Below are 25742 nucleotides of genomic sequence, written 5' to 3' on the forward strand. Positions count from 1 at the left end.
CTGATTATTTCGCTTTTTTTGGCAATGCCCCTGTACAAAATGCCCAGTTGCCTATATTGTTTCTCTCACTGTTGTGTTCTGCTTAATTTATAAAACTCAAGAAATATTTTTTTAAACAAAAAAATTGTTGCTGACCAAGAAAACTCCTTTAAAAAACAGAAACTGTATTCCCAAATGGCAGTGACCCCATCAGCAGGATAATGCAACCTGCCACACTGCAAAATTGGTTCAAGAATGGTTTAAGGAACACAATAATGAGTTTGAAGTATTGACTTAGCTTCCAAATTTTCTAGATCTCAATCCATCAATCATCTGTGGGATGTACTGGAAAGCAACACTTGCAAAATGCCAAATCGAGCTCTATGGTGCTGGGCAGTGAGCACAGGGCCAACTAGGGGACATCAGGCCCTCAGTCCACCCTCATGAAGTCAGTTTCTGATTGCTTGGTCAGAGGCAGACCTTCACACCAGTGGCCTGCTGAAGGTCATTTTGTAGGGCTCTGAGAGAGCTCAGCCTTTTTATACAAGACAATAAGGACTACCTTAAAGAAGCTGACTTTGCCAGATATGATCACCTATAAGACACTGATTAGGGATCCCCTACCAGAATATATATAGCTCATTTTGAAGGCCTCTTAGGGGGATCAAAAAAAAAAAAAAAAAAAAAAAAAAAAAAAAAAGTGTGATAAAAGCTTCTTGCTACCCAAGAGTTACAGTAACTCTTATTTCTATAACCTACCTAAAAAGGTGTACAAGTCCTTCCAGAACCCTCTTGGTAGGCCCATCATAGCCAGTTCTCACTACATAGGAGGAGAGTCAAAACCCATAGGGGTGGATTTACTAAAGGCAAATATACTGTGCACTGCTGTTGCACCAGATCTTAGAAATCAGCAGAGCTGCTCAATTATCAACATCCAATAATTTGCAACCAAAAATGCATTGAAACACTTGCATGTGATTAGGTATTCTTTGCATACAGAAAAAAAAAAAAAAAAAAAAAAAAAAAAAAAAACTTTACCTCATTTACTAAGCTTTGGAGCAACTGCACAGTATATTTACCTTAAGTGAATCACCAAATAGTTTTTTCCTTTCCCTCATTTATCAAGGATTCAGGTCACTTAATATTTTACAGCATTGCACGGATCTCCCTGGCTATGTTCACGCTCCACATGGATTCTGCACAGGGTAGGTTTGAATACCCTCCAGTTTTGTTTTTTACAAATAAGAGATCCCAATATGCATCGGGAAGCAGGCACAATTCATTATAGACTGCACCAAATTCAGCCGGTCACAAGTCCATTTGGAGATTTGATATCAGTTCTCTGGGTCAATTCTATTGACAAACTTACGGGACTGCCATGGGGGCCAACTATGCTCCTAGTTATGCCAACATCACAATGGGTCACTGGGAGAAGCTCTACATCTGGAACAACCAGTTTGCAAAGCAGATAATTTACTATGGCAGGTATATTGATATACTGCGCTGAGTATCATCTTTCAGCAACAACAGCTTTCTGAAGAGACTATTCATCATTATGGACCTGACTGTTTATTCCTATACCGTTTTATTTTGAGAGACTGTCAGTGTCAGATTTGTGCTTTATTATAGCCTATGCATACAATTTTTTAATTTAGTATGAAGAAAACCTAAAAAAAAAAAAAAAAAAAAAAAAACAAAAAACCACACAAACCACACGAGAAACAAAAAACAAAAACTAAAAAACACAAACTTTTTCACACCCACACCTTATAAAGACAGTTCATGTGTTTATTTACATAGCATTTACTTGTACAAAAATACAGTGATACATGAGAGCAAACCATTTTGAACAGGGTAGACTTTTTTTTTTTTTTTTTTTTAAATACAATCAATACAGCTCAAGGCACATTAAATAAATTAAGATTAATCAAATCCATAGATCACATTGTATCCCATTCAGAAAGAACAGAAATTAATGTAAACACTTCTACAAAAATATCACCAATTTTCAATAAACCCCACTTAGTCCATCATTGGTATATACACATTGTGAGTTCATTAATAAAATATCCGGTCTTTCGTTTTTACAATCATGCTGTAAAAAAAAGAAATTGCACTTTTCCCAGAATTCCCCCCCCCTCCCACCCAACATTTACATATTAACACTGAGATTAGGATTCAGTCATTAACTGAAAGACATTCATACTGCTGAATGGTGGGCAGGGGAGACTATAAATATGAAGTTATGGTCTAAGATACCCAATTGCATTGGTTGTGCTTCAAACATATTGGGAGTTACGACTCCTTGTGCTTAGAAGGGGCCTGCTACATGCTGACTTAAAGACTAGAGCTCCATTTGTTCAAAAAAAAAAAAAAAAAAAAAAAAAGGACTACATTGTGCGCATTTACAAAGCAGCCAACAGAAACATTCAAAGCTCTGAATTCATTTTTTACAGAAATTAAGTCTTGTGGAACTTTGGAACTTTGCTGCTTTGCTGTGCAGCCTATTGCTCCATTTGCCACGTTAGGAAATAAAACCCTGACCCCCCCCACTATGGCAACAGATTGTTGAATTGCCAGATAAAAAAGGTTAGCCATATTGAATACAATCAAACTTCTTGATACTGTAGTTTTTTTTTTATATATCTACCGTTTTCATCAATTGCAGTGAGTTTAAGAGCAGATCACATAGCTTAAACGCAACAAATTTTAAAATTAACAGGCCCTACCTAATCAAACCACATAGGTTCTTCCTACATCTGCTTCTACAATGAAACCTATAGCTCACTCACTAGTGGTCTCCACTACAAACTTTGGGGGTGGCTTAGTGCAAGGGGGTCAGAGCTTTTCCCCACCACGCAGTCGATCGGTATGGCATAGCCTCAAAGTCTGATGTGGTTTCACTTGGTTACTAATGGCTTCATTACCGAGAGGCTGACAGGAGGGATTACTAACCAATAAAGGTAAATCGGCACCATGTACCTGCTCCCTATTAGGACTTTAAGCACTTTAAATCTCTTAATGTTGGCTGTTTTGAGGTGCTAGGCCTTGGAAACGCCTAGAAAGGAACAGATTCTAATAAACAGCAACGTTGCACTGGAAAATCAAAAAGGTGCGCCAACTCAAAGTGGTGGTGGAGGGGTGGCATTATGTCCCCACTGGGAGAGGAGAGTACCAATGGGTTTTTTTTTTTTTTACTCTGTTTTTTTGTTTTCAGCTTGACAGACTTTTACCTACTTTATTTTTGTTTTTTGTTTTTTGTTTTTTAAACACATGCAAGCAGAACAAATATCTGAGCCTAACTTTGTCTGAGCTCTGCTGTACAGGGACTGGAAGAGGCTAATACCGAGTGGGAGAAGTAGAACACAGAACAAGAAAACACGATCAGAGAAGAGAGCATAGTGACAGATGAGCCAAGTCTGCTTCTATTCCAATCACTGAGAAGGATTGGCACCTTTAGGGAGTAGATACCCAAATTGACAGGTACTCACTCCCACTTCTGCTGCGACGCCAAGGCGATTGGAAGCTGAAGTTGTCCTCCCGCCTCCCACCCTGTAGTCTTCTGGGACCAGAAAGCGCAGCATTACTTGTGCATATGCAGTGGGCACCTGGCTGTGAAGCCACAAGCGGTCACAGCTGGGTGGCCACACTGAAGATGCCAGCGCCGAGGTGAGGATGGCCAGTGAAACAGGCTGCGGTGAGGACACCGCAGGATCCTGGGACAGGTGGGTTTTGTTTTTTTTAAAGTCAGCAGCTACAGTTTTTGCAGCTGCTGACTATTAAAAATTTGACTGGAGCTCCACTTAAGTGAGGCACCTACAATCCCAATCACCTCAAAGAATTGAAGGGATTGATACATTTCACTCATAACCCCTACTGATCCCTCTTTGGTAAATCCGAATGGAAACTCTTTAAGGAACCCTCAAACATAACAGTCTCTACATAATGGTCAGAACTTAAGTGGTTGCAAACTCTAGACATGAAGTATGAACAAAGCACATCTCTCCATAGTGTGTACTTTTCTATCCAGAGCACCAAATGTCATTTCTATATGCTGCCTTGTTCCTCTGGAAAACTTGTTAGAAGAGATTCATGCTTATTGCAGACACTGAGAAAAATTGTGACAGAGGAGGGAGCTCCAGCAGACTGACAGCCTCAGCTCTGTTCCTGTGAGCTGTATGGAGGGGTGGTGTGTCTCCTCTCTCCAATCATCTCTCAGAGTTCTCCTCACTGAGCTCTGCAGCAGAGTAATGGAAACTCTCCACCCCCTTTTTTTTCGGAACTCTTAAACCAAAGTGATACATTTATAAAGCTTGTCTGTTTGCAATCTTTTCTCTACGTCCATTCAGATACAGGTAAAAAAAACAAACAAACACTTATGTAAGAGGATTTGTTTCATCTCTATCATCTGAGGCCAGTCACTTCACTGGGTATATTTAAAGGTTTTACAACCATTTTTTTTGGAAAAGGATTGTAATGTTAATTTATAGATTGCCTGTTTAAGGACTGAAATCTTATTCTTTGACCTTTGATAACAGCCTAAAATATGAACAGTTATGCTTGTCATTTGCTTTGGAAAGGAAAGGTCCACGGTGTTTACTGTCGTGTTCTGCAAGGTAAGGCTTGCCATTATGACTATTAACCAGGTAAATTTAGTCTATACCTCTCCATTAAAGATATGCAACAGCAAGGAGATTGCGAAGCTGTGGCAGGTAATTGTACATTAACTGATTGTTAGTAAAAATAAAAATATTTGTTGAATAATTAAATGGCATGCAAGCCATGACAGGGCCATTAAGAGGAAAAAAAACAAAAAGGCAGAGTCTGGCATTGCTGAAAATGCTAGTCACCTGGTTTAACATTGATACATCAACCCAGAAGCACACTGCTAATGTAGTTTGATAAAATACCAGATAATCATCTGTGCCTGGTCACAGGCGGAAAATATTTAAGTGTTTGGATGAACAACTTGCTCCCAGGTCAGCAGCATTTGAGTACTTGGTACTGGCCCAAACCATCATGTGGTTCTTTTCAGTGACCAAGCAAAGCATGAGACTTTCTGACCAATACAGAACGCTCATATACCCCATAGGCCAGTGGTTCTCAACCTGTGGGTTGCGACCCCTTTGGGGGGGTTGAACGACCCTTTCACAGGGGTCCCCTAAGACCATCAGAAAAAACACATATCTCCGATTTGTAAAGAGCAGGTGCTGTGTTAAAAGCAGCAGTATTGGAGGTAAAACGACACTCATGAATTATAATTACTGGGTAAATAATTTTATGGTTGGGGGTCACATCAACATGAGGAACTGTATTAAAGGGTCACGGCATTAGGAAGGTTGAGAACCACTGCCATAGGCAGTGCTCCCAATCTCAACTGTTCTGCAGCAAAAACTCACGCATGTATCAAATCTGGTGTAATTTGGTTTCAAGACACAGCAAGTTTGATCACACATTTGCCAGACCCTACAGAGACCGCTATTGTGCTTTACAGCAGAATACCATCCTTAGATTCTGCAAGAACCAGCTTCATCCATGAGTAGCCAAGTCCTTTGTTCCTCATAAGTATCTTAATACTTTTGTAAAAACGGATTGTCTCTACATATATAGTCGGATTTCAGAATGGATTATTCTGAACTATATCCAACAGGTGCTCTTCGAAAGCCTTTACAAGCGCCACCATACTATGCACTCAAACCAACCATTACAAAATAAATGCCTTGTTTGACCTTCATAACAAGACTGTAGAATTCATTAAAGCCACATTACCATGTTAAAGCCTTCCTTCCCTCCACCCCAAAAATATTCCAGCTTATTCGTACAAAAAAAAAAAAAAAAAAATTCGGGATTTTAAAGTTAGGCACATCTCATACAATACTGAGAAAGTCATAATGGATAACTCCTGAGGATTGCAAGGAGATTCTAGCATTCTATTACAAAGACAGCAAACATCTTGATGTGATTACCATAGATATGCTCTCCCAGCACCTAATAACTGGAACTAGAAGGCCAAATACAGTAAAAACAAAAGAAAATCCGTGACAAGCGGCTTCTGGTGGGCCACGCAATCCACTGGCTTTCTGTACATCTCAGGGTTTCAGTATGGAGAGCCTCCTGGGAGTATTCCCAGCTTCGTCCATGGTAAGAACGCCCTGGATTCATTCTTCACATATGAAAAAATAATGGAGACTGAAAATTGAAGATAACTGCCATAGTATTAATGCAGAAATCTCATTGCCAAAATTCCAGAAAGATGCAGAAAGCCAGTAGACAAGTCAACCTATTCACATTAATCCAACATACATTTTTAATGGACAGACCCAGTAAATACAATTCTGTTTTTCCATCAATTCAAGCAGCAAAGCAAGAGACAAACCTGTACAAAACATGTACAGGTGAAAAATGTAGTCAGATTGTCATTGAGAGCTTTGTGGATAAAGCCTAAAAAAAGGACAATCAGGCCCTGTGGAATGATGCAGAGCAACCTGGGGATAGGATTCCCGATAGGAGGATATCTTCCCAAAAAAGCAGTCTTATTGCAGTCAGTGAATGACAAAGCTTCAGTTGATTTCCAGAACCTCAGACTCTGAGAGGCCAAACTTAGTCTTGTATTTGTCAAAGAGCTTCTGTAGGGAGATTAGGTACATGCTGTGGTAGAGGTCCACGTCCTTCTGGCTTGGATGTTCCATTCTGGGGACAGTAATGGGTTCTCCAACTGAAAGGAAAATTGTTATGTTAGTCACCTAAACTACTTTAGATCAGAAATACTGAAACGGAGGGTGGAAGTGATGGTTTTTTTAGCTAGGAAAGTGGACAAAAATGGTAACCTTTGCTCCTGAAGATCCTATCCATTTGGTATGCTCAATACTACATTAAGCAGTATACAGATCGCACTGCCGACTTCCTGATCTGTATATTTGTATCTCAGAAAGCACCAAGATAAGCTTAACACTTTGGAAGAAGATACTTCTCCAGCTGCCCCTTCAGTGCTGGGCATGTGCAAAAACCTAGAAAAGTTGATCTCTACTATAAGATCACATTGCTAGTTGAAGTGCCGAGCACTAGTGAAATCCTGCAGCAGTATTTCCCCAGGATGGTTTTTTAGCTTCAATACACTAAACATAATTTAGGCAGCTTGCATTTGAATACTTGTCCATTCACTTCAATGAACTTACCAACAGTGGTGATTGGGTTGGAATATGGAACCAACCCCCAGCTTTCTGCCGAAAAGAAGCCACAACCATGAAAGACACAAGGGGCAAATCCAACATATTTCTGGAATTTCCTTTGCACCCAGCGGCCCCAGGAACCTTCTTCAAACACCACCTGCTTATAAGCTTCATTCTCCCCAAATGAGTAGACTGGCACTAGATCAGCACTGTAAACAGAAGAGAACATGATAACTGTACAAGTACATAATGTCCTTAGATCCATTCTAAAAATTGGATATTTTGCAATCTTCTATAAAAAAAAAAAAAAAAAAAAAAAAAAAAAAAAACACACCACACAAACACACCCCTTCTCTTCAGGAAGATGATTTACCAATTGTTCTTAAAGCATATTTGTGGTGTTAGACCTTCGAGTTTTCATTGGTGTCTATGTCCTCTATTAAGATTAGTTGGGGAGATTTAACAAAAAAAAAAAAAAAAAAAAAAAAAAAAAAAAAAACACACTTTGACCAATACTGAATTAATGGATTTCCGAGAACGGAATGCATGCATGCGCTTATTAAAGTTCTTTTACATGGACATAAAAATACTGTCCATCAAATGGTGTCGTGAATGCACGGGTGTGACATCATGGATTGCCCACTCAAATGACCTGAGCCTGTGAACCCCGAAGACTGGGTGAAGATGGAAGCCCAGTCAGCGGTTACAGCGTCACCGGAGGGCTACTTTCATAGGAAAGTCTTTCATAATGTGCTAGGATACAATGAATGATGACCTTAATTTGCAAAAAAGTTTTTTTGTTTGTGTTTTTTTTAATAAAAAAAAAAAACTTTACCACCACTTTAAAGAACTTAGCTTATGCAAGAATATGTCATAGGTAAGCCTGCTCATTTATGATTTTTAGTATTCATTATATTTGCCTCTTCAGAGAGTAACTTTCTAAGACTAAAAAGGGTAGATTTACTAAAACTGGAGCACTAAGAAGCTGGCTACTATGCACAGTTGCACCAGATTCCAACTTCAGCTTGTTCAATTAAGCTTTGACAAGAAAACCTGAAAGTTGGTATTCTATGCAGCGCTACACCAGATTATGCCTTCTCCAGGTTTGGTAAATAACCCCCAAGGCCTTTCTAGATGCAAGATTCATGAAGTGGACAGTTGCTGCTTGGCCAGGTTTCACATTGGCCCTGCTTGGCCAGGTTTCACATTGGCCATGCATAACCACATCATGTAACAGAGTTCCAAGTTAAGGAAAGTAAACTACAGGGGTTTGTATCAAATGTTATGGATACTCAAGATCTGGAAGATAATATGTTGGCAGCTGAAAGAGTAGCAACTGTCAAGACTTTAGAGGGCCCCTCAAAACGCAGTTTGTGTTCTGGCCCTATAAATTCAAAAATCGCACGGTGCTCATTTATGGTGGAACTAAATTATACTTTAAAAGTTTTGTAAAAGGCCTTGTGATAGCCACAATAAAAACCTGTATTATAACCTTTCCAAGCTTAAAGCATTTTGGCTACCATTTCCCCTTAAAAAGGGACCCAAGAAGAAAAATGCAATACATTACTATATGGTGACTGCATTTGTTCTTTTAGGCTTTGATCCCCTTTATTTTAATCTGGAGTTCCTGCCAATAAAGCTTCCTGTTCTAGGATGACAACAGGATATATGGTTTCTATGAGTGAGCACAGTTGTCATCGTAAGACTACATAGAGTAGCAAAAACAGTTCATTGTAAAGGTTTATATACATTGAGGCGTAGGTAGTGATCTTTAAGAAAGACACCCCGTGCATTTTGTTTTCATACCCGTGCTGAAGTGCAATCTTCACAAATCCTTTCCTTTGCTTTAGAGTCACTGCATTTTTCCCAGGCTGACAGTTTAGGGATTCTGCAGCACCACCGATGACTATCACCACAGCATTTCCTGTCCCGTTTTTGGAGAGGATGTAGTCTATAGTGTCACGGTTCACTGGGCAAATTCCTGGTGGATAAGGAATCCAAGATTTATATAGATGCTTGAGAAAATGCCAAAATTTCATATATGATGACAAATATGGGGTAAAACACATAAAACTTTCTTGCCAGTGCTTTGGTGCATCTCTGTTCACAAACGGGCCAAGCACATGGTCAGTTTGAGAATATGGTAGTCATCAGGATTTATATAGTGCCAACAATTTGGGCAGCACTTTACTAATTACATACCTTATTACCAAATATATCATAATGCTAAAGATAATTCATTTTGTAATCAGGTATATTTACTAAAAAGGCAAATCTAGCAATATTTTGATTCAGGTTACAAAGGTCTACTTCATGACCTTGGACTAAAAACAGTAATACATATCAAAGCTAGAGAATGGCTGGCAAGACTCCATAGATAACACTCTGGGAAAACACTGGAGGAGAGCCACAGGTAAAAAAGTCCACTGTCCACTATTGAATCTTATGCCAACTCGTTTAAACCAGAGAACACAAGAACTGGATCAAAATCTCTAAATAATAGCATGATCTAAAAAGAAAGACATTACCTCCAGACATAAGGTAGTCTCTTAGCACCGGCATTCGGAAGTTCCCAGCTAGTGTGGCAAGGTATGGCTTAATACCGGGGAACTTCTTGGACACACCAGTGGCCTCCGTGCCAAAGTTACAAAATGCACCCAGACACATGATACCATGAGGGTGATAGCCGAAGATGTAGTTGCGGCTGGGAAGTAGATTGTGCGTTTTTACAAGCTGAAAAAAAAAAAAAAAAATTCAAAAAAACAAATGATATAAGTTGGAAGAGTAAATTGAAATTGATTTAGGGGTTGTCCAGGTGCACGATTAAAACTGCCATTACTCAGTTACTGTATTCAACATTCACTATGTATGTATGTATGTATGTATGTATGTATGTATGTATATATATGCTTTGCTACCTCTATTGTGTTTTTAACAGTTGAAGAAATGGCTTAGAGTATATAAACAGAACATTACAGTACCTCCAACATAGTGTCTTTCACATGAGGGAAAAAAAAAAAAAAAAAAAAACCCCTTTTGAAGCAAAAAAGGCAGAGCCTTACAAGTATTCCTGGCAAAAGTGATACATGTAATCTTGCCCTACAACCAAGGAACTTAAGGTAGAACCTAGATAAGGAAGCATGTGAACCATCCATGGCTAAGTGAAACAGGCCTTTAATTGGGATGCTAGTCAGCATCTGTCAGCCAGGGACAAAGTTCAACACCATAAAAAAAAAAAAAAAAAAAAAAAAAAAAAAAAACTCAAAAGCATGATAGTGGACAATTGCTCAACTCCGGAACTTCTTCATTTGTATATTGGATGCCATGGTTTTATTACATGGGATAAAGTAGCAGTGGCACTTGATCCAGACAAGGAAGATCAGAACTGACTACTTGATCCAAAAATGTAGAAAAGCATGTGCGTGATCTACTGGACGGGGGACACACACACGGTCCCCTGCCACTTCTAAGACTGAGAACTGAGCAGAGGGCTGGGGACTGTCAGTCACCGGCTCTCTGCTCAGCCCCTCCAGCGCTCACTGAAGCACTGGGCTGTGCAGGAGGTGGGAGTGGCTGACTCAGGTTCTCAGCAGCTCACTGAGAGGCTAAGCGAACTGACGGTCAAGGTATCTGGGTGGATTCTGACTTTAAATTTGGGATCTTAACAGCCTGGATTGGAGGATTAGCCTGCTTTTGAAAACAGGTCACAGGAGTGCAGAATTAACTGCTCTCCTGAGATCCATAGACGTATGGCAAAAAGAGCTTTGGCCATACTTTAAGGCAATTCCCCAGCATGCCAAGGTCTGAATGAGCCTTGAACCTATCCACACCAATCTGACCTACATGTTTTCTATTGCACCCTGTAAGTACAGAACATATACCAGTTACAGTAGAGCTGATCACAGCTATTTGAATATCTGAAACGGTTAACAAGGCTTGAAATGTCCACTCACCTATGGGGAATGGAAATTATGGTGGGGGAGAATGTGTCCCCCAGGGCCATCTTGCTAAGCAGGCTCAGAGCTCAGGCCGAATCTATCATTGGTACTGGGAGCTGTCAGACTGCTCAATAGCTGAGCGCAGTGAAAGCAAAGGAAAGTGTGTGCTGTGCTCTCTGCCTCCCCCTAGAGTGCAGTACCCAGATCTGTGAGTGTACAATGAAGTACTGCAACTTTTTATGGGGGGGGGGGTGTACATGTGTCTGTATGTATCTGTAAATGTGTCTGCACGCATGTACATATGTCTGTGTGTGTACAAGTGTGTGTGTGTTGGTGGCAAGTAACTCTTAAGGCCTGGCTAGTAGCTCAGGACTTGAAATTTTAAGCCCTGCTGTTAACATCCTCATCTCCTAGATTGTAAGATCGAATGAGCAGGGCCCTTGAACCACTCATTTTGTTTTGTTACTGTATTGTCTCATGCTCTGTCCCCCACTATAATGTACAGCACTGAGAAAAAGAAAAAAAAAAAAAAAAAAAAAAGGGGGGGGGGGTGAGAGTTCTATAGATTAGAAAACCAGTTTTCATTGAACCTTGGTTCATGTGTTCATTGAAATTCAAATGTTCAGTTGGCTTTTTACCATGCTACATCCAATTCCTGGGGAGGTGTGCCCAGAAGGTGGGTTGGAGGCAGTTAAATAGCAAGGGGTCTAGGCAGATCTTTTCTTTCCCTGGGGGAAGGGGGACTTTGTGGTCTTCAGCTACAGGAATTCTGACTGCTCTATTCCATTAACCTCATTTTCTAGAGGAGTGCAGTGGAGTTGCTGTCATGTACAGCTACATTTAAGCCTCTTACACACAATGAGAATAGACAAATGATTGTCAATTTTTTTGCATGCTAGTCTAAGAAAATGAGTAGGTTAATAAAGTTTTAAAATCTTGTAAGGCAGAATACAACTTAAGTGATGTAATGTATTTTTTCGTTTCAGAGCATGCATGGTCCTGGTCTTCCGATTTCTACCGAACGAATAATCTACTGATTAAACAAAAATAGTTTATCATATGAGAAAAATTCTTGCTTTTCCCTTCAGATAATTTTGCATGAACTGTCATGAATGGCTCTCAAAAGCCGTGCATAGATTATTGGACGATCATTCCGAAGCTGCATTTTTCATCCGACCATCTCATTGTGTGTACTAGGCTTTACCAAGCAAAAAGATGTTCCAGTACAATATCGAGGATTTCCATTTTTATTTACACACCCAAATACTCTTAACTGGAATACCAAGGCCAAAGCAGTTTAAGGAAGCTCAGTTTACACTTCATTCTTTATCATTTGGAATTAAAAAGGTCATCCTCACTCCTTGAGGAAAACAAATTCTCACTGCTGGAAAATCAAATGTACAAAGTACAAACTGACAGAGCTGTGCATGAAGTCTACAGACAAAACACTAAAGTATAATGAGCAACTACAATACATCACCACCTTGATCTTGACCTAATGATTCACACCTTATGTTGCAAGAGAGGTTTAAAGGTGAACCTCCAGTAATATTGCATTTTCCATATCACTCCTTTAGATTGCCAAATCACTCAACACATTGGACAGTTTAGTGGCTTTAATTGGAAACTGATGCTTGCATTGTCAGGGTGGTGGGTGGGGGGGGGGGGGGGGGTCTTGGGAAGGCTGGCTTGGTAATGCTAATTGGTGCTTCCAACAGTTATCAGAAGTCATCATCAACTTACCCGTATTGGGAAGTAGTCTCTAAAGTACCTCCAGACCGCCCAGTTCCTGACCCACGTAGATCGCCTGCCACCTGTAAAATAGAATGGTAGTTGTTCAGAGGCAGAATAAACAGGAAATGCAAAAAAGCTTACCACAATTAAAGTGTACATTAGACATATCTCAAATGACCAGCCAGACCTATCACCCCATCTAGAGCATGTCCATTATTTAACGTTTGTAATTTTTTTAACTTATTCCTGTAGGAAAAATAAAATTGCATTGCATATTACTGCCTGTAACTTAATCAGGCTTGTAAAATGCATGCAGGGGCAACTGCTAGGAGTTCAGTTAATACTGACATAAGCACACCACCAGAACTACATCTCCCAAAAGCCTTTTTCCTACATAACACAGACAGGCTCTTGGGGTTCAAGGGAGCAGCACTTCTTTGCCAGGAAAAAAATCCATGTATGCATGTGGAGTGTGAGCGATAGGGAATAGGTGAAGTTCTGTAGTTCAGCGGGAAGAGCTGACAACTCAGCAAAGAATGTCAATGCAGCTTAGCCATGGGGCTCTCAGCCCAAGCAAACGTTAAAGGCACAATGGATTTCAGGCAAGTCGAGAGGGATTTTTCTGTACTTGAAGTATTTTTATAGGGATAAAACCTGGTGAAATATGCATGTATTGGGGAGATGTACTGTACTGATGTAATAACCTGGTGCCACTCCATCACTGGCTGAGATGCTGCAGAATCTCACTCACCAGAAACAGAGCAACACCTGAAGGGATTTGATAACCAGTCTTGGGCCAGAAAAATGGTTCAGAATTTTATTTTTTTTTTAAATTTTGAATTGCATAAATTAACATTTTCCTCTGGCAGCTGTTGAATGCCGAAAGGGAGGAGAGAAAGTTGATCAGTTTCAGGCAGAAAACTGAGAGGATCAGTATCCTGTATATGCCGCCTGTCTTGTCCAAGAGTAAAACAAAATGGAAGAGGGAGGCTGCACTGGTTGGGGGGGGGGGCAGTAAAAACACCTCAACTAGAGGTTTTTTTTCCTCCACCCAAAACAAAACTGTAAAAAGAGCCCTTACTATCCTATGCCCCCTAGCAGGCTGCTTTAACACAGATGTGCTGCTGTTTACCTATACCAGGGGAGCAGCACAGTGCAGCTGCGGCTTTCCTGCAGGTTAGCCATAGACTACCATTATATTTTGCGGGTGTGGTACAGTTCAGAAAGCACACCAAACCCACAGGATAGAATAGGAAGTCTGGCTCTGTGCAGCAAACCCACAGGATAGAATAGGAAGTCTCTGGCTCTGTGCAGCAAACCCACAGGATAGAATCGGATACATTGTGCTGTACCCACAGCTCAGTGTGAAAGCAGCCCAACCGTTGATAACCCTTCCACTGGCATCGGTCTCTGAGCTGTTAGGTTCCAGGAAAAGTGCACTTGGTATCACTTGGTAGGAAGCATCAGCTTATGCGGCTCCAGCTCCCTCTCTAGCCACTTGCTTCCTCCGCTGCCAGCTCGATGCACACTAATGTCCTGGGATGGTGGTTTTGGTGTAGATTGCAATCAATAGGTTGCCAACCAGGGCATGCATTATCCTGGTTGGACCTCGAGGGCTACATTGGAGGGCTCCGAGGATCATATGTGGCCTGCAGGTCATGGCTTGAGCACCCCTGCTCTAGGTGCAAGTGAGTGATCTCCAAGCATCCTGTTGCTGGCGAGATAGCAAATTCTACATGTTATATATGATCTTCAAGGGCAAATAAGTAAACTTAACAACTTTGTATATTTAAACAGCTAAATATTTAAAATAGCTTTCATTTAATGATCAGTGTCCAAATCAAGCTGTGCTTCCTAATAGGGAAGCCCAGAATGGTCTCCGAGCTCAGCTATGAGAGAGTGTAGGATAGCGTAAGGGTCAGAGGCAGACTGACCATTTGGAAACTCGGGCACTGCCCGAGGGCCCGGGGTCAGTAGGGGGCCCCATGAGATGCCCCTGGTACTTTTCATAGGCTTGTTTGAGTTTGTGCAAGGGCACAGGGGCCCCATGATCCCCTATTGCCCAGGGGCCCCATGAGTTGTCAGTCCGCCCCTGGTAGGGGTGTATCCTCCCTCTAGCTCATTCAGCTGTAAGTAATCTCATCTTGCTGCTCAGCAAGCACATTTCAATGCAAAATCTATTGCAACAAAAATTTACTAATGCTCTGTACATTTTGGCAAATTATCTAGTACATACACTTGTCAACACAATTAAACAAGCCAAAAATATTTTTTAAATAATCAATTGAGTCCTATTTTTCACTTGGAGAAAAGAATTTACCTTTGTTGGGGGTATTCCAGTCAAACACGAGCCAGGCGACATACAGGGCAGCAATTAGCCAACAGTCCGTGCAGAAAATGTAGATCAGGATCACGGTACATGTAACCCCTAGGAGATCCAGAACAGGAGAGTCAATATAGGGCATGGCTATATACATAGTCAATATAGCCCTATACAAAGGCTGCAGATAATGTTCCTTGGCCTTAAAAAGTCAGGGGACCTTGATGCCCCTCCCCATTTGTTACCAGCTGCACACAATGCAGTCTGCAAAGAAAGGGACACCTTTCTCTGAAATATCTAAACCCCAAGGACAAAAATCTAATCTAGGATGTGGTGGCTGAACTAGTTTTATTCCCTAGACCTACTTTTCCCTTCACCTGGCAACTTTTCCTTACCCAGGGTGACAACCCCTACTCAATGCACTGTACAGGCATGCAGTGTTGTCACCTATGTAAAAATATGTATTTTAAAAAATAAATAAGCCAACACCAGGGGCGGACTGACCATTTGGAAACTCGGGCACTGCCCGAGGGCCTGGGGTCAGTAAGGGGCCCCATGAGATGCCCCTGGTACCTTTTTCATAGGCTTTTTGGAGTTTGGGCAAGGACACAGGGGCCCCATGAGTTGTCAGTCCGCCCCTGGCCAACACCCTAGGACAGGAGTTGATCAGCCAGAAAATAAGAATCACTTACAGTGTGCCAGATACATTACAAGAATTGTACAGAATGAAATCTTTAGCATGTTAAAAAAAAAAAAAAAAAAAGTACAACTCAACTCTGTATCTAGCTTTTTTCTTGGAGTTCTATTATAATACCCCTTATTCAGTCCTATGAAGCATGAAATAAGCTCAGTATAGAATTACCCAAGCTGAGCCACTGCACAGCAGCTGAAAGTTGAAGTTAGGCTTGTAGTAGAATTGGTTCACAGTGACCATCAGTAGGAAGGAGGCCATGGCAATTGCCTCCTTCCTATTGCATTGTAGACTATATACAGTCATAAAAAGGGGCAAGTTAATACAGCAGGGATAAAATCAAAATCCTACAAAACCATTGCTACTGTAAAGCGTATCCCTAATGTCCATCTGACTGCAGGTTTCCTTTTAAAAAAAAAAAGGATAACATTAGAAGGCTACACAATTTTAAAGGCAACTTAACAGTATACCTAATACTGGTTTCCCAGAAGGATTTGCTGCAAACCTTTAAACCATAGATGTCTGGGATTAGCATATATATATATATATATATATATATATATATATATATATATATATATATATATATATAAAAAAAGTAAAAAAACTCTTACCCAGGATGAGGAAGCTGAGGACCCATTGCAAGACTGAGATGATCTGAAGATGTCTTTCCACACGAGACTTTGAGAACCAAGGAATGGACGGCAAGTCCTGCACAGTTGAGAGGAGGCTGGATCCAGTCCCTAGAAGATGAAACTGCAATTAAGTATGCCAAGTATTTTAAGAGATGTAGTTTTACATCTTAAATGCTAGAAAGGTTACTCCACCCAAAAAGAGGAAAATCCATCAAGTCACCCCCTGGGAGACCCAACTGGTGAGAATACTTTGCCATTGCTGGACAATGGATGAAGTGATATTGCTTTATGGACATTAGAGTCCAAGCTCCTCCAGGACAAATATGGTTCCGAATGGTCCTCCAAGGCCAGGCACCAATATGATGGTTCAGTGTTGTCCTCCAGGGACAGGACCCAGTATGATGGTTCAGCGTTGCCCACTTTGAGCTTTGCATTTATCCGTAGAATATAGATTTTAAAAATGTGGTTGTTGTGGATTATCGGTTGCTCACTGGTTTTAGTACTCCCATACTAAAGCCAGATCTTCAACATTTTCCACAGCACCAGATATGCTTTGATTTTAACATGGGAGAAAACACCCACACACACCTTCTCTAGCTATTGCCCAGCCTGCAGCAACCAATTAACCTGTTCAATGGACTTTACAGAAGCAATTACAATCAGGATGGTGTTAGACGGGGACATGGCTCAGCCATTAAACCAGTGGGAATGTTTCACAAGGAATAAACAAACAGTCTCAGACTTCACACATTGGACTCTGCCTTCTTCAAGCCTCCCTGATCAGCATAAGCCCTACATAGTTTCAGCACCACCATTTCACTGCCAGACTACAGTCTTGCCTTATCAGTGGAGTCAGAATATGCCCATTAAAATAGACATATCAAATGTTTTTCATGTTAAGTACACGCATGCCAAGTAAGAAGAATTTCAGGTATTATCCCCTCAGATCACAGTGCTCCCCCTTCCCCAACAATGCATGCCTTCATACACTTTTCTCTCTAAAAAGGATGGACATTTTTTGAGCATCATCCAAGGGGCCTTCTACTTCCTGGTCCCAGATCAAAGCTAAGATGGCACAAACATGGAAATATTGTGCCTATGAAATTCTTGGCCATGTTCACAAAAATGACAGATCAGCTCCCAGCGCGCATCAGGCATTGTATTGGTAGGGCAAAAGGTGACTTTTCAGTAACTACAAGAGTTCTAGGAACTTAGGAGAACATTTACAGATGTGCAGTTCTTGTCACAGAATAATAAGATCACAAGTCATGTTTTAAAGTTGTAGAACTCAGAATTAGACAGTAGCAAGTCATCTGTATGACAGAGGGGATTTATGCATCTTAGAACACACCTAGAAATGCAGGCCATGTGGAGAAGAGCCCAAATATGTTGGATTGCAGTGTGGTTCATGAATTGATCCATCTAATGCCCAATGTCACAGACTTGGGGCTGCAGGAGAACCATTACCTGTAGAACTCAGTTTTTTTTTTGTTTTTTTAATTCAGAAGGAGCTGGTCACTAGTTGACTTTTATGCTCATCCAGACTTTTATCTAGTACTCTATCAGCACTTCACTAGGTCCTAGTCACATTTGCATGGAACTGTATAGCAGCTAGGGCCAGTAGTAATACCAGTCAACTTTACTAGTAGTTGCTTTGATGGCCCACTGTGCTGCCACATTGCTCTTTTGGGACTATATTCTACTTTTGGTGGGACATGGGCTAGGGTGGTTAGGGTTGCTTCGGAACCTCAGAATTTCAGCATTACATCTCATTAAAGCTTGGCAACCACGGCTATGGAACTGTTGCCCGGTTCTACAAACTGAACCCGGGTACCTTTGACCAGCTGTCACTCCGGCCCCATCCATGAAACATCACTTTTTGGGTCATATCATCTGGAGGTCCTGGACCATCACATTTTGTCTGAGGATTGCCACCATTCCCTTGGGATCACTCCCAAAAGCTCTCATTGTAACATATGATTTCCAATGTATAATGTATTGCTATGTGGGTGCTGGACTTTCTGGGTTGGGTATTGTCTATGATGTGATTAGCTTCTACCCAATGGATTTCTGTGTGTTTCTATAATAAAGCAGTTCTTGTTTACTCCCAAAACCTGGAGTGGTCTAGTTTTGGGGTAGCTACAGTTCCTTGCCTTGTGTTCCAGAGCTTGTAAAGCAGCTTCTTGGTGGAGATACCCAGTCAAGGTGTCAGGAGTCGGTCACACCCAATATTAGCACTGAACCCCTAAGCTTAACAAAACCCTGTCATGAGAGAACCATGAAGACTCCTTTTACCAAAGAAAAAGGCTTAATGGGACTCAGGTCTCTATAGTTCTCCAGTAGCAGGAACGTCTACCCTTTGAGGAACACTTTTCTGCAGGCACATTGTAGAGGTCATCTATCCATTTGCAGACACCAATTACAGAGAAAAATCTGTTCAGTAGTTTGTTGTGGCAAGCATGGCAACCCCCACCCCAGTTGAAGGTATGACACTCCTGGTACAAACTTTTTGAAATATTGCCAAGTGCAAAAATGACCTTTATCATCAACTTCATAAATATCAGTCAAGCATCTCAAATTGGCTTTCGGTGCCAGGAAGTGTCAGGGAGAAACGTTATGATGTACAGCCACAGGCATGGAAATAAGTAGTGCTCATTAATCCCTTGTGTATGGGCACAGCCACAGTATTACTGCACACAATCAGCAATTAAAAAAAAAAAAAAAAAATTGACCTCTGAAGATGGTTCCAGAGAAGTCCATAAAGTAACAATTGCGCAAGTATGGATCTTGGAACAAGAAAATTGATAAGTGCACTTATTCCCTTCAAGGCCAATTGAACTTTGTTTAAATTGGCCAAATACATTTCAGGTGCAAACAAAAAGGTGTGCAAATTGTTTTTTTTTTGTTAAAGAAAACAAAGAGCCACAACCCAAGTAGAAAAGCCTGTCCCCTGACAATATGCTGCAGGTTTAGAGGCAGACTGACAACTCATGGGGCCCCCAGGCAATAGGGGATTATGGGGCCCGTGTCCCTGCCCAAACTCAAAAATCCTATGAAAAAAGGGTTCCAGGGGCATCTCATGGGGCCCCCTACTGACCCCAGGCCCTCGGGCAGTGCCCGAATTTCCAAATGGTCAGTCCGCCCCTGTGCAGGATCTTTGCTCTGAAGAGCAGTGGTATCTATTCAGAGGTCAGGTACACCCCCTGCGGAGTCAGGCAACAGGGATTTTGTGTTTTGCTTAATGCAGAACTTTAGGTTGGACCTTTGTAGAGAGCTTACGCCACCACACAGAACAAAGCGTCCCTCTCTTCAGCATGCTGGCAGGGACAGGCTTTTCTACTGACTGTGGAAACCTTAGAAATGACAAGATGACAAGACACTTGTGTTTTGATTCACTTGAAATGTATCTAGTGGATTTAAACTGAAGGTTTGATTGAGGGAACTAGAGAGTACAGAGAAGGGCAACCAAACTGTTAAGAGGCATGGAGGAGATCAACTATGAGGAAAGATTAGAGGAACTGAATTTATTCTCTTGAGAAGACATAAGGGGGGGGGAATATGATCTCCATGTACAAGACATAAGGGGGGGGGATATGATCTCCATGTACAAAACATAAGGGGGGGGGGGGATATGATCTCCATGTAGAAGACATAAGGGGGGGGGGGGGGATATGATCTCCATGTAGAAGACATAAGGGGGGGATATGATCTCCATGTAGAAGACATAAGGGGGGGGGATATGATCTCCATGTAGAAGACATAAGGGGGGGATATGATCTCCATGTAGAAGACATAAGGGGGGGGATATGATCTCCATGTAGAAGACATAAGGGGGGGGGGGGTATATGATCTCCATGTAGAAGATATAAGGGGGGGGGGGATATGATCTCCATGTAGAAGACATAAGGGGGGGGGGGATATGATCTCCATGTAGAAGACATAAGGGGGGGGGGGGATATGATCTCCATGTAGAAGACATAAGGGGGGGGGGGGGGATATGATCTCCATGTAGAAGACATAAGGGGGGGGGATATGATCTCCATGTAGAAGACATAAGGGGGGGGGTATATGATCTCCATGTAGAAGACATAAGGGGGGGGTATGATCTCCATGTAGAAGACATAAGGGGGGGGATATGATCTCCATGTAGAAGACATAAGGGGGGGGATATGATCTCCATGTAGAAGACATAAGGGGGGGATATGATCTCCATGTAGAAGACATAAGGGGGGGATATGATCTCCATGTAGAAGACATAAGGGGGGGGATATGATCTCCATGTAGAAGACATAAGGGGGGGATATGATCTCCATGTAGAAGACATAAGGGGGATATGATCTCCATGTAGAAGACATAAGGGGGGATATGATCTCCATGTAGAAGACATAAGGGGGGATATGATCTCCATGTAGAAGACATAAGGGGGGATATGATCTCCATGTAGAAGACATAAGGGGGGATATGATCTCCATGTAGAAGACATAAGGGGATATGATCTCCATGTAGAAGACATAAGGGGGGATATGATCTCCATGTAGAAGACATAAGGGGGGATATGATCTCCATGTAGAAGACATAAGGGGGGATATGATCTCCATGTAGAAGACATAAGGGGGGATATGATCTCCATGTAGAAGACATAAGGGGGGATATGATCTCCATGTATAAATACATAAGGGGGGATATGATCTCCATGTATAATACATAAGGGGGGATATGATCTCCATGTATAATACATAAGGGGGGATATGATCTCCATGTATAATACATAAGGGGGGATATGATCTCCATGTATAATACATAAGGGGGGATATGATCACCATGTATAATACATAAGGGGGGATATGATCTCCATGTTATAAATACATCAGTGGTTCATATAGTGAACTCTGTGTAGAGTTATTCACCCTGAGGTCATCACAGAGGACAAGGGGGCACTCTTTACGTCTGGAGGAAAAGAAATTTAATCTCCAAGCATGGAAAGGTTTCTTCACAGTAAGAGCTGTGAAAATGTGGAATAGACTCCCTCAAGAGTTGGTTCTGGCCAGCTCACTGGATTGCTTTAAAAAAAGTTCTGGATTGTTTCTTGGATACACAGAATATAACTGGATACTGACATTTATAGGTAAAGTTGATCCAGGGAATATCAGATTGCCTCTCGGGAGATCAGGAAGGAATTTTTTCCCAGCAGGAGCAAATTGGATCATACTTTGCTGGGTTTTTTGCCTTCCACTGGATCAACTGTGGGTATAGGATAATAGCTTATTTATTTTTTTATGGTTGAACTGGTTTTTTTTTGCAGCCAAACTATGTAATTCGGCTTTAAGAACTTATTCACATAGACACAGAAAGCTGCACACCATGAAAAACGAGTGTACCTAGTTACAGTGTATGGTTCCCTGCACCTATGTCAGGGGTGGGCAACTGTGGCTCTCCAGCTGTTGCAGAACTACAAGTCCCATGAGGCATTGCAAAACTGATAGTTACAAGCATAACTCCCAAAGGCAGAGGCATGATGGGACCAGGGGCGGACTGACAACTCATGGGGCCCCCGGGCAATAGGGGATCATGGGGCCCCTGTGTCCTTGCCCAAACTCAAAAAAGCCTATGGGAAGAAAAAAAAAAAAAAAAAAAAAAAAAAAAAAAAAAAAAAAAAGTACAAGGGGCATCTCATGGGGCCCCCTACTGACCCCGGGACCTCAGGCAGTGCCCGAGTTTCCAAATGGTCAGTCCGCCCCTGGCTGGGACTTTTAGTTCACCAACGACTGGAGGGCCACAGTTGCCCACCCCTGGCTTATGTGAATGAGCCCTAAAACCTCCTGACACCTATGCAATACATTGAACTTGTAGCATTTAGGATTGAACTGAAGGGAAAAAAAAAATTTAGATCCATTGAAGTCGAAACCCATCGCCGGTATTTATGTGATCAGATCCTATGGCAACTCATTCGTCACCGGCAAAAAATCCATGCACAAAGCATATAATGGCCTAAAAGGGAGAATTTATATCAGGGCGAGGGGTGGTAAAAGCCAAAGGCCGAGATGCAGTTTTACCAACCACCTGAAGGAAAGGTGGCCACAATACTTTGTTTTATGGAAGCAGCAAAATCCAACCAGAATGTCACACTCGACGGGCGGTACTGCCGAACATGTATGTACTATGCTGCAATCACATGTAATGCATATGGGTGTAGCAAGTACAGGGTTAAAAACAAGCGGCAAGGAGACATATTGCCTCTTCTCACCTATTAAGAAGCAATTTAACATGCATCGCTTTTCAGGGGTCGGCAAGGTCTGCCGCACATGCAAACAAACCCCCAAGGCCTACAATAGGCCCGTTTTCCTGTTGCCAAGGCAGCACTGGTAGGAAAGCTTAAAGGACAAATAGATGCCACAGGCTCATGGCCTCACATGTCCGCCAACACCTCATAACCCTGAAGTGACGCCAAAAACATTTCCTCACCTGACCCCCCCCCCCCCCCCCATGTAGAAGGACTAGGGTCAGGAAAGTGCCAGTTCTGTCGTTTCGGTACATCCTAAGCAATGAGAATGAAAAGCCGCCAGTCTTCTATGGCCAACTTTACTCTTCCTGCTTACTTCACTAGGAACTGGAAGCAGACATTATGTAAACAATCCCCAAATACACTTACTGCCCATATGGAAGAAAAATATATTCTAAAAATATTCTTACCAAATATATTGGTATATTTGAAATGACACACTTATTAGAAAAGATTTTTAAAAAATACAAATCTACATTTTTGGAATGCATTTATAAACATGTTAAAAATGACATAAAAAAAAAAACAACTTTTAGAATATATTTTAAAAATATATCTTAAGATTTTTTTATAAAAAAAAAAAAGACACACACACACACACACACACACACACACACACACACACACACACACACACACTTGTGTGCAGTGTCCCTTCCCTCCAATCCACTCTCCTCGCTGATGTAGCTTCAGCTCCCACCTCCTGCTTTTCAGAACAAAGATCCTGTGCAAATTCTGCACTTTGAATGGATGTAGAGGACAAAATGATGTAGATAAACTGGTACAACTCATGTAGGAGGATTATTTTCATCTCTATCGTCATATAAGAGGCCAGTCACTTTATTAGGTACATGTGAGTATTTACAACCACTTTAACTAGACTTCGTAATCCCCCTGGAAATTCCCTACAATACTAAACAATGTCCCCGACCTCACTCAGCAGGTACAGGATCTGCTGCACGGAGCTCATAAATAGGAAACGCACGGCACCGCTGCTGTTTATTTCATGAGGTCTCATTAGCAACGTATAAATATTTATACGCTGGGATACTTTTACTAAACGAGTCACGCTACCTGAATTGAACAACTGCTGTAGATGTCAGAGATGGTAAGCCGGCTCACTGTTTATCCGAGTCTAGCAGAAAACAGATTTTTGTTAAAGTATTACGTTTTTTTTTGTTTTTGTTTTTTTTAACTTCCCCCCCCCCCCCCCCAACCAAAAAAAAAAAAAAAGAAAACAGGACGAACGCTGGTATGCACCATTTACAAGATATGGAACTGAATAGAGAAAAAAAAAAAAAAAAAAAAAAAACAAAACACTTTCAATGGGGGCACCAGCTGTAGAGATAACTGTCCAAGGGATTCCCCTCACTTTCAGGAATCTCCTCCCAACTTCCTGTTGCATCTTTGGGACAGGAAAAGTAAAATGTTCCCCAATGGTACGTAGACAGCAAAAAAAAAAAAATACTCCCATCCAGAAAAGAACCATTCATTACAGTTGCTGGCTGGTTACAGATTGAGAAACTATCTGCCCTCCAATTTAGTGACTGGGACCCAAAAACCCAGCAAGGTTTTCAATCTTTCCCTACTCCATCAAAAAACAAAAGAAACTCTCAATCTTTACAAACGTTAAAGGCTACTGCCTGCTAGATGGCCATTTAGGAGACGACTAGAGGAAATACAATATTCATGCAACTTTTTACAGTTGCAGGCAGTCATCTATTTCCATTAATTCCAATATTCCCTTCAAAAAAGCTGAAATTCCAAAGAGGCCAGACTGTGCAGATGGCCTGTCCTGGATGCTCAAGCAGCAGAGATGGTACTTAAGGGGTTGGCACAATCTGCACCTTTTGTATGATAGAAAAGCTATCACGGCTTCACTCACTAGTGTGGTAGCCATTTAGACAGCTCACAAAGGTCAGGGAGAATTCAGGCAAGACACTTTACAGCAGCCAGTCTCAGTGGCACCCTAGGGTTCCTCCAGAGGTTGCTAGGAGTTCCTGTGGCCGATTGACCTTCCATTTGATGGTTCCTTCATAGTTCTGGGTCCAGTAGCGCTTTAAAAACAGCACCAATGATAAGTTTTATCTGTCTCCAATGGTGGTATTCTGATCACCACTGTAAAGGGGGAGATTCTTACCACCGGACACCAATGAACTAGCAAAAAGGTAATAAACCAGTACACATAGAAAAGCAGGTTTTGGCTCTGGGCGCTGTAAAGAAGCAGATCCAGAAATAGTGCAACTCCAGGCTTTCCACTGGTGGAAGTAGTGAAGGTCAACAGGCCTACAAAGTGCATCTAAAAACCAAGATTCTTTTATCCTCAGCTTAGGTAAGAGTCAGGCTTTTTTGCCATCAAACTGGTTGGGGAGATTTCCCTTTTCCCAGAGACAACAGGAAGCATGAAAAGTGAAATCCCCTCTTGCATTGTCAAAGGAATAGGTGTCCCCATTGGACAGTCCCCCCACCCCCCCCCCCCCCCCCACCCTACGATAAAAACCCAAGTGACTTATAAAATTGAAGGACCCATTATGAAACTCAAGTCCAAATACAAGCTTGGTCCAACGCGTTTCGGAGGGAAAAAATTCACCCCCTTTGGTCAACAATACAGAAATAAAGAATTCCAGGGATGGATAATTTATACATAGTTACATTGATCTAACTTGGACCAATGGGACTATGTATATACCATACCTGGCTGATGTCCTTGGAAGCTGGAAATCACTGAAGTAGATACCAATATTCCAGTGATCTCCACTTGCTTCCAGGTCTTGTTCTGAGTAGCTGGCCTGCAGAATATTGAACTCAGGTGGTTAGCCTCTTGGCACGGGCACCATTCAGAGAATGTTATGAATGAATGCAAAGAGTTCTCTGATTGGATGAGGTAGAGAGGCAGGAAGGTGATGCCATGCTCTCCACCACCATTCTAACAGCAGAGGATCAGGTAAGTACATTTTTTCTATGCCCCATTGATCTAAAAGCGCAGATAGCCCCTG

The 25742-nt window shown here is 41.6% G+C and overlaps 1 protein-coding gene across 1 annotated transcript in view; it reads right to left on the reverse strand.

The window, feature by feature from the left end:
- Positions 1 to 1753: 1753 nt before the first annotated feature.
- The window catches only part of DGAT2 (diacylglycerol O-acyltransferase 2), a 28881-nt gene continuing 4892 nt past the window's right edge, over positions 1754 to 25742 (reverse strand). The window contains exons 2-8 of the mRNA XM_089677987.1: positions 16446 to 16574; positions 15141 to 15248; positions 12830 to 12900; positions 9677 to 9881; positions 8955 to 9129; positions 7155 to 7357; positions 1754 to 6694 (exon numbers count right to left, since the gene is read on the reverse strand). Of these exons, the coding sequence (XP_089534113.1) occupies positions 6540 to 6694; positions 7155 to 7357; positions 8955 to 9129; positions 9677 to 9881; positions 12830 to 12900; positions 15141 to 15248; positions 16446 to 16574 (1046 nt within the window). The 3' untranslated portion in view covers positions 1754 to 6539. The remainder of the gene's footprint in view (positions 6695 to 7154; positions 7358 to 8954; positions 9130 to 9676; positions 9882 to 12829; positions 12901 to 15140; positions 15249 to 16445; positions 16575 to 25742) is intronic.

The sequence above is a fragment of the Staurois parvus genome, unplaced genomic scaffold (genome assembly GCF_062004578.1).
Source record: "Staurois parvus isolate SC_StPar_1 unplaced genomic scaffold, SC_StPar_1.0 ptg000196l, whole genome shotgun sequence".
In the NCBI taxonomy this organism is placed as follows: domain Eukaryota; kingdom Metazoa; phylum Chordata; class Amphibia; order Anura; family Ranidae; genus Staurois; species Staurois parvus.